Raw genomic sequence first — 9,425 nt, forward strand, 5'->3', positions numbered from 1 at the left:
ATTGTCAGGCTTGACAATAAATGTCTTTACCTACTAAAGCCCCGTGCCAACCTGTGTTTTGTTTATTTGTTTGTTTTTGTTTTTGTTTCTTTTTCTTTTTAGTTTTTTGGGACGGGGTTTCTCTGTGTAGTCCTGGCTGTCCTGGAACTCTGTACTCTGTACTCTGGAACTCACTCTGTAGACCAGGATGGCCTCAAACTCAGAAATCTGCCTGCCTCTGCCTCTGGAGTGCTAGGATTAAAGGCATGCGCCACTGCTGCCCAGCTCTGATTTGTTCTTTGTATGTTTGTTTGCTTTTTGGGTTTTTTTGAGATAGGGTCTCATGTAGCTTACACTAGCAGATGTACAAGCCCCTCCTTCCCCAAGGCTGTATACAAGCAGTTAAGTACTGATCAGGAGACTTAGAACGGCCACCCTGACTGAAAACAAAAAAACCTGCTTTGATGGCAAGCTACCTGCAAGTTGTGCAAAGAAAACACTCATATGCATTAAAATAAAATCTAAGGCAGAAGGACTAAAGTCCTGGCCCGGATGCCTAGCATGGGCACTGGGGTCCATTTTCAGCACTAAGGAAGCCAGGTATGATAGTGTACACCTAGAATCCCAGCATTCCACCCTGAGCTGCATACTGAGTTCCAGACCAGCCTGGGTGCGCTGCCTAGTTTTATGACATAAGCTAGAGTTAATTAAGAAGTAGCACTCTCAATTGATAATACACCTCTATGAGATTGGTCTGGAGGGCTTAGACAGTTTCAATGCTAAGCAATTGGTTGTGGGTTATATAAGAAAACAGACTAAGCAAGCCATGAGGGTTAAGCCAGGATGTAGCACTCCGCACTCTCCATGGATCCTCCATTGCTTCTTGCCGCCAGGTTTGTGCCTTGAGTCCCTGCCCTGAACTCCTTCAGTGATGGACTATAATCTGAGAGTTGTGAGGTAAAGGAAACCCTTTCCTCCCCAGGTTGCTTTTGATCATGGTGTTTTATCACCACAATAGAAATCTTAACTAAGACATTGGACTACCCCAGACCCTCTCTCAAAATAACAAAACAACAACAACAAAAACCAAAAACCAAAACCAAAACCAAAACAAAAAACAATAAAAAAGCTAGTAGTATGCAAACTGGGTGTGGAGGGGAATTAATGTTCCCTTCTCCTGTGCCTTGTGTCTGTTTTCTGTGTCTGGTTAGTGATTCAGAGGACAGAAAGTGTGGTCTGCCAAGCTGCACAGTACTGTGATCGCTGACTGGATCCACACGGATTTGGGCCAGGCTGACAACTCTCCTCTGGAATGTGTCTTATGATCAGCAATGTGGGGAGCCTTCTATAATGATACCTGTGAGCCCAGCACAAGAAGGGGGAGGCAGAGGGACCCTGCCTACCCCAGCACAAGATGGTGGAGGCAGGAAACCATACGTTTTGTTTGTTTTCATGTGCATTGGTAATTTGCCTGCATGTATGTCTATGTGAGGGTGTAGGAGCCTCAAGAATGGAGTAATGCCGGGCGGTGGTGGCGCACGCCTTTAATCCCAGCACTTGGGAGGCAGAGGCAGGTGGATTTCTGAGTTCGAGGCCAGCCTGGTCTACAGAGTGAGTTCCAGGACAGCCAGGGCTACACAGAGAAACCCTGTCTTGAAAAAACAAAACCAAAAACAACAAAAAAAGGAAGGCTGCCTGTTAGCCTACTGTCTGACGGGCTCCTGCTCCAGCTTGGCTATCTTTCCTCTAGGCCAGGATTACCTGCCTGTATCCCCAGGAGCCCCAGTTCCATAAGCACTGGGAACTGAACTCATATCCTCTGAGAGAGCAGTCAGTACTCTTAACCTCTGAACCACCTCTTCTGCCCCAGGTGTATTAGTTGACAATCCTTTGAGGAAGAGGCCTCTTTCATATACATTTGGGGTCTGACACATTGCTTATTATTATTATTATTATTATTATTATTATTATTATTATTATTATTATTATTTGGTTTTTCAAGACAAGGGTTCTCTGTATAGCCCTGGCTGTCCTGGAACTCACTCTGTAGACCAGGCTAGCCTCGAACTCAGAAATCAGCCTGCCTCTGCCTCCCAAGTGCTGGGATTAAAGGTGTGCGCCACCACTGCCCGGCCACATTGCTTATTTTTGAGACAGGCTCTTATGCATCTAGAACTGTCGTCATTAGTATCTTCATGCTTTAGTCTCCCTAAGCTCTGGGACAGTAGGCCTGCATCTACAATATGCTGTCCACTTAGCTGCATTAGCTTATCGAACTCTACAATGTTCCTGGAAGGTGAGACAACCATGACCAGTTACAAAAAGAGAAGCTGAGGCATATAGCCCAGGTCAGACAGGTAGGCCAGCACCCAGCTCACATAGATAGCCACCAGCCTCTGCCTCCCTTACATTAATTTCCTTCCAAGAGCTATGACTGTTTGGGGAGTGGGCAGTGGCTGCCAGCCAGGCATGAGAGCAGAAGCCCAATCCTCCCTTGAGCCCTTCTGGCTGGCCTCATCTCCTTGGGGACGCCTGCCCTGCCACTGGCACCCCATTCCTGTCTGTGGTCAGACCAAATGCCAGATAGGGTGATTCTCAGCTTTTCCTCCAGCATTCCTCACGGCTGCGGCTCAGCTCAGGCTGGCGGAGGTTATGAAAGTGGAGCTGGGGAGACTGGAGCAGGCAGGGAAAGGGACAGTCATCTTCTCAGGCCCTGTGGGATAGCTGTGTGTGTGTGTGTGTGTGTGTGTGTGCGCGCGCGCGTGTGTGTCTGGTCTGCTCTATGCCAAGAGATGGAGGGCAGTTGTCGTCACAGCAGACATTGGAGGAAGTGAGTGCTGGACAGAAGCTTGGAGAGAGGCACAGCAGGGCTGACTATGGTAAGGAAGGCAGGGAGGGTCCGAGGGCGGGTCTGCCCATCCCTGCTTGATTCTGCCCACTGGCTAAGTGGCTAAGCCTGCCCTGCAGAAGGGAATCCCTCACCAGGTGGCTTTCTGATCCCTTGCTTTACTCCAGAGGCCTCAAGAGCTGCTACTACTTCTGCTCCTGATGCTGAGGTGGCCGGCAGCACACATGGAGGACCCTGCCTTCCCACACTTGGGTGACAGCTCACAGCCCCTCCCGAGGCCCTGTCCCTGGCGCTGCTCCTGTCCCCGAGATGACACAGTGGACTGTGCTGGCCTGGACCTGAGGGTATTTCCAGACAATATCACCAGAGCTGCTAGGCACCTCTCCTTGCAGGTAAGGGCTGAGGATCTGAAAGGGAGGCATAGGGCTCAGACAAGGTTCATGTGGGAGATCCACATGGCAGAGCTGAACTTGGCCTGGCTCTGGTTCTGCCAGGCCAATGTCAGAGGTAGAAGCGGTGTGTGTCCTGAAAGTAGAGTTTGGGGTCAGAATCTTAGAAATAAAGTTGTTTTGGTCAAAACAGTGAGTTCACCTGCATGGTGGTGGCACTCAACTTTAATCCCAGCACTTGGGAGGCAGAGGAAGGCAGATCTCTTGTGAGTTCAAGGCCAGCCTGGTCTACAGAGCTACAGCCAGGGTTACAAAATTCTGTGTCAATAGTTGTGATGTTGGAGGTCACAGGAGTACTTTGGGATGATTTTGGGCAAAAGGATGTTGGGGGCTGAGATCAGAGTCTGTTGTGGTGGCCCCAGCACTAAGGTCACAAGTAGGAGGCCATCCTTCATTGCATAGTGAGGCCTGTGTTGGGTTATGGGGTCGTGGGGAAGGCTAGAGAAGTGTCAGAGTCCAGGTTCAAAATCAGCAGCCTGTGTGGTAGGTGCAGGGGAACCGTGTGGTTTGCTGGGTGGTGCAGTAAAGGGCCCAGTGCCTTGCAAGCCTCAAGGTTGTTTGGGGTCACAGAATGGGATGTTTTCTCTTCTCCTCCTCTTCCTCTTCTCTCTGGGGATGTTAGGGATAAATCCAGAGCCTGCTTCTTGGGTGCTAAGCAAGTGCTCTGCCACTGGGCTACACCTGATGAGCAAGAGATGGGCCCTGGTGTGAATGTCTCTCCTCCACAGAACAACCGGCTTCAGGAGCTCCCCTACAATGAGCTATCTCGCCTCAGTGGCTTGCACACCCTGGACCTGCATAGCAACCTCATCTCTTCAGAGGGTGAGGGCCTCAAGCTGGGAACAGCCAGGTCCCAACCCCTCTCCACATCCGCTGTTTGCCAGTTGTGGCCAGCTCTTGGGGGTTTCCACAACTGCTGAGCACGGTGGAATTTCGAGGGTTGGGGGATGGTGGTGACTGTGGCTTTTGCTAAAGGACAGGATGTGGGGGGTTGGGGGGACGCCTAGGAGTCTATGTTTGTCCCTAGCCTTCAGAGCAGGGCTGCTAGACTGCTGCTCCCCTCATCCATTGCCCACTGTGTTCCCACCCAGGCCTGCCAGATGAGGCCTTTGAATCTCTCAACCAGCTAGAGAACTTCTATGTCGCCCACAACAAGGTGAGCCTGTATCCATGAGAGGTCACAGCCTGGCTGTGGTGACCCGGCGGTGTGTGTGACCTAGGGGTGGGGGTTGGGGAGGCAGGAAACCGGGCACCAGGATGAGACGCTGTTGCCCTTGCAGCTTTCTGTAGCACCCCAGTTCCTGCCACGCTCCCTGCGTGTCGCCGATCTGGCTGCCAATGAAGTGTTGGAGATCTTTCCTCTCACCTTTGGGGAGAAGCCAGCACTCCGGTAGCCTTAGCCCTGGCTCCGCCCCCAGCCTTTGATTCCAGGATCCTGCTCCCAGAGGCCACGGGAAACAGGCCTGTCCCTGGGATCATGTACATGGCCCTGCAAAGGGAGAACCAGAGTGCAGCCTGATTTTGGAGGGTCTGAGGCATAGCTGTGCAGTGTGGGGGAGGAGAGTGAGAAAAGGCTGACCTCTGTTCTGGGGATCCTGGGGCTTGCCCTGTGCTGGGAGGCGTGGGGTCAGAGAGGGCTCAGATCAGTTTTGGAGGGTCTGAGACATTAGCTCAGTTTGGGGGGCTATGTCCCTAAAATGGGGTCAAAGGGGTTTTAGCTCTGCATGGGGAGTTTAGAGTTATGGCTGTGTACTGGGCTGGGGGTGGGGGGAGGAACCTGAGTGGTGAGGAGGAGCCTCTTATCAAAAGTCAGGATGAGGACAGGTGCCACCTACATGTATGTATGCACTCACACACGCACATACATGCACAAATACACCCACACGTCTTTTACTCTCAAACAGGAGCTGTTGGTGACCCCAGCTGGAGTTGAGGGGCAACAGCATGGGGGAGGGTGGTGTGCACATGCCTAGGCTGGCAGCTGCAGCCCAGCTCTCCTCAGGTCGGTGTACCTCCACAACAACAGACTGAGGAATACTGGGTTGCCACCTAACACCTTCCACGGGTCGGAGGCTATTACCACCTTAAGTCTTTCCAGCAACCAGCTCAGCTACCTACCACCCAGCCTGCCAGCCTCCCTGGAGCGGCTTCACTTACAGGTAGGTTCCCGACCTGTTACACACACATGCCTGGCCTTAGGTCTCTTACCTGTGGCCTGTGGGACTTCACCTGCTCCTCTGCCTTCCTTCCTTTCTAAAGATTTGTTATTTTATGTATGAGTGCTCTCTCTGCATGTACACTTGCTTGTCAGAAGAGGGCAGCAGATCACATTGTAAATGGTTGTGAGCCACCACGTGGTTGCTGGGGATTGAACTCAGGCCCTCTGGAAGAGAAGCCAGTACTCTTAACCACTGAGCCATCTCTCAGCCCCCTTTCCATCCTTTCAACTGCTCCCCAGAATTCCAGATGTTAGAGGAATCATAAAACAAACAAACACTTCCACCCCTTTGCACAGGGAAGGCAAGCTCCCAGCCACACTTACTCCAGAGCCTTCTGTGGCTTCCCTGGCCATCCATGCCAGATCCTCTATCTCTTTCTCTTCTCCCTTCTGCAGAACAATCTTATCTCCAAGGTGCCCAGAGGAGCGCTGAGCCTCCAGACCCACCTCCGAGAACTGTATCTCCAGCATAATCAGTTGACAGACAGTGGTCTGGATGCAACTACTTTCAGGTAGGTACACTGCAGTTCTGTGCGCGGTAGCCCCTCCTATAGGATTCCTAATCCAGGACTTCATTTAATGAGCGCCTAGTGCAGACCTAGCTGCCCTGCCTGGCATAAAAGGTGTTACTGTATGCTGCAATGAGTGACAGGTGTCCCCTGCTACCCTTGCTTGAGTGTCTATTACTCAATAGTCAGGGGTTTTGTGGTAGAGAGATAAAGTCAAGGTTCACACATATGCCAGGAAACAAAACACGTTTACTATCTGGCCAATCCTCAGTACCTCCCTACAACATTCTAGACAGGTAAACAGGAGCTCTGGGCTGCACCTCAGCGCTTCTGAGTTTTGTTTTGTTTGTTTGTTATACTTTATCAAGAAAAGATTTCTCTGTGTAGTCTTGGCTGTCCTAGAACTCACCCTGTAGACCAGGCTGGCTTCAAACTCAGAGATCTGCCTGCCCCTGCCTCCGTCCAGAGTGATGGGATTAAAATGTGCACCTCCACCCCAGCTTTTTTTGTTTTGTTTTTAAGACAGGGTCTCTCTACGTAGCCATGAGTACCCTGGAGTTTATGTAGACCAGACCAGAAGAGGCTCCAACTCATTTAGCTCTGCTTACCTCTGCCTCTTGATTGCTGGGACCGAGGATGTATGCCACAACTCCCAGCCTAATTCATTTGTATCTATGAATGGTTTTACCTGAAGGAAGAGGAAGGCTGTAAGAGGACAGCGATCTCCTGGGACTGGAATTCAGGCAGTTGAGAGCAGCTGTGTGTGGGTCCTGGGAAGTGAGCACTGGGCCTCTGGAGGAGTAGCCAGTGCTCTTTAACTGCGGAGCCATCTCTCCAGCCCAGCACTTTTTTTTTTTTTTTAAAGATTCTAGCTGTATGTAGTTCGGGCTGGCATGGAACTCACAATTCTCTTAGCTCCCCCTCATGAATTCCATACCTGTATCTATGGCCATTCTGGGCTGCCATATAGATTTCTTCTGTATCATATCAACCTAGCTCTGTTGCTACATCACTTTCAGCGTGAAATCTCCAATTTAAAGGAGTCCTAAAACCATTTCTTTTCCTTTCTGGTAAGATCTGTGGGATCTCTTTCTTGAAGTGACCATTCCATCACCCTCTCTCCCAGCAGCAAGCTGAGCAGCCTTGAGTACCTGGACCTGTCCCACAACCAGCTAGCCACAGTACCCGAGGGTCTGCCGGAAACCCTGACCATATTGCACCTGGGTCGCAACTGCATCCGACACGTGGAAGCTGTAAGGCTGCACAGAGCAAGGGGTCTGCGCTACCTGCTGCTGCAGCACAATAAGCTGGGGGCCTCGGCGCTGCCCGCGGGGACGCTGAAGCCTCTGCAAGCCCTGCACACGTTGCACCTCTATGGCAACAGGCTGGAGCGTGTACCTCCCGCACTGCCCCGCCACTTGCAGGCCCTGGTGATGCCCCACAACCGTGTGGCCACACTGGGTGCTCGGGATCTGGCCTCCGCTCGAGCCTTGGCAGAACTCAATCTGGCCTACAACCGTCTGGCCAGCGCACGTGTTCATCCCCGAGCCTTCCGCCGCCTGCGCGCCCTGCGCACCTTGGACCTGGCAGGTAACCAGTTGAGCCGGCTGCCTGAGGATCTGCCCGCCAGTTTGCGCTCGCTGAGACTGCAACGCAACCAACTGCGGACTCTGGAGCCAGAGCAGCTTGCCGGCCTGAATAAGCTACGAGAACTGAGCTTGGCACACAATCGGCTCCGCGTGGGCGACATTGGGCCTGGCACCTGGCACGAGCTGCAGGCACTTCAGGTCAGGAGTTTAACTACTATGTGGTCATCTCCATCCCATCGTTGGCCCAGCTCTGAGCCAAGGCATGCCACAGAGTGCTATGTGTGCAGCCTGAGATGGTTGAAACAGACCCTGTTTGTGCAGTTGCTGTTAGTCCCTATTGGACTTCTGAGCACTCCTCCATTCTACCCAATGACTGTGGCCTCTAGGTTCTGGCAACCCAGCTGGGCAAGAGCTCTTACCCCTCTTTGACCCCAAACATCCTAGTTAGAGGCCATCTGGGTGATCACAGAAGGTAACTGGGTGGTAGATGGTAAGGACCAGGCCAGGTGTGGGACAGGGCCCGGCTGCACAGCATAGGAGAGGCTGAGGTAGAATTGAATTTGAAGCCAGTTGAGGCTATTGAAAGAAAAAAGAGAAGGGGAGATGTGGGGAGAGAATGGAAGGAAAGAAAAAGCAAAGGGAGTAAGGGAGGAGGATGTGAGGGACCACCATCTTCACATCCTTGTCTTGCTGAATCAGGCAGACTCCAACCTATATGCCCCCACCCATGGGTAAAAGAAATAGATAAGGCTCTGTCACTCTCTACAGAGTAAGAATTTGGTGGTAATCACCATTACTGAGCAAGGATCTGGAGGTCTGCACTAGGCAGGGAAGAGGCAGTCCTGGAGAGGAGAGGGGCTGGAAGCTCTTGGTGTGCAAGGCTTCTGAGCCTGCCATCTCGCTGTGTGCCTGTCAGGTGCTGGACCTGAGCCACAATGAGCTATCTTTTGTGCCCCCCGATCTGCCTGAGGCCCTGGAGGAGCTACACCTGCAGGCTAACCGCATCAGTCATGTGGGCCCAGAGGCCTTTCTCAGCACCCCCCACTTGCGTGCCCTCTTTCTCAGGTGAGGGGCAGGGGAGTCGGGATGATGTCAGTAGCTCTCCTGTCAACGCCCTAACATCACCACCTCTCTGCACAGGGCTAACAGGCTTCATGTGACAAGCATTGCAGCAGAGGCCTTCCAGGGGCTTGCACACCTACGTGTGGTAGACACTGCAGAAAACCCGGAAGAGGTCCTGGTCCAGCTGCCACGAAAGGGCAAGGAGCCTGAGCCCCGGGGGTGAAGGGGTGCCCAGTAGCCCTGGCCTGAGCTAAGAAGGTTCTCAGCTGGGGACTTAGAGGCTGTGCCTGTTCTGCCTAGAGCTGGCCAAAGTACTAGGAGCAGGTGTCTCCTACGGGAGGGGGTTTGGGGCTGAAGCAGGAAGCATGCTGACGTGAACATTCAAGGTGCAGACTACACCCTCCACCACAGACGGTGATGGGGAAATAAAGCAGATGCCCTCTCATGTTCTTAGGGGACTCAGTGCCCAGTGGAACGGATCCATCTCTTCCCCACATCTCAAAGGAGCGTTTCTTCCACCCCTAAGTGGGGAGATAAAGCTCCAGGATACAAAGTCAGTTTGGTCCCATGGCCTTTGAATGATGTGGATGACCTGAGGCAGACACATGGGTCACCAAATAGTGTCCTGTAGGGCCCAGCTTTACTGGTACACCCAAAAGGCCCAAGCCATGGGCTTACCCAGGCCTTTCCAGGGAACTGGATTGAGTGGGGAGGCCCAAGCCAGCCACTGGGGTGGGGGTTGGGGGTACATCAAGGACAAAAAGACAAAGC

General features: G+C 52.4%; 1 protein-coding gene across 2 annotated transcripts; it reads left to right on the forward strand.

Moving 5' to 3' along the window:
• The first annotated feature begins 2,783 nt into the window (after nt 1-2,783).
• Podnl1 (podocan like 1) lies at nt 2,784-9,199 on the forward strand. Of its 2 annotated transcripts, none has more exons than XM_031340566.1 (10): nt 2,784-2,858; nt 2,995-3,219; nt 4,005-4,098; nt 4,368-4,432; nt 4,557-4,666; nt 5,279-5,435; nt 5,891-6,006; nt 7,130-7,790; nt 8,509-8,657; nt 8,733-9,199. In XM_031340566.1, exons 1-10 carry the CDS (start codon nt 2,856-2,858, stop codon nt 8,875-8,877), a joined length of 1,725 nt encoding a protein of 574 aa, XP_031196426.1. In that variant the 5' UTR covers nt 2,784-2,855; the 3' UTR covers nt 8,878-9,199. The 2 variants fall into 2 exon arrangements, with proteins under 2 accessions (XP_031196426.1, XP_031196427.1); XM_031340567.1 differs by having other exon boundaries at nt 7,133-7,790.
• Nucleotides 9,200-9,425: the final 226 nt, after the last annotated feature.

Source organism: Mastomys coucha, unplaced genomic scaffold (genome assembly GCF_008632895.1).
Source record: "Mastomys coucha isolate ucsf_1 unplaced genomic scaffold, UCSF_Mcou_1 pScaffold22, whole genome shotgun sequence".
Classification (NCBI taxonomy): domain Eukaryota; kingdom Metazoa; phylum Chordata; class Mammalia; order Rodentia; family Muridae; genus Mastomys; species Mastomys coucha.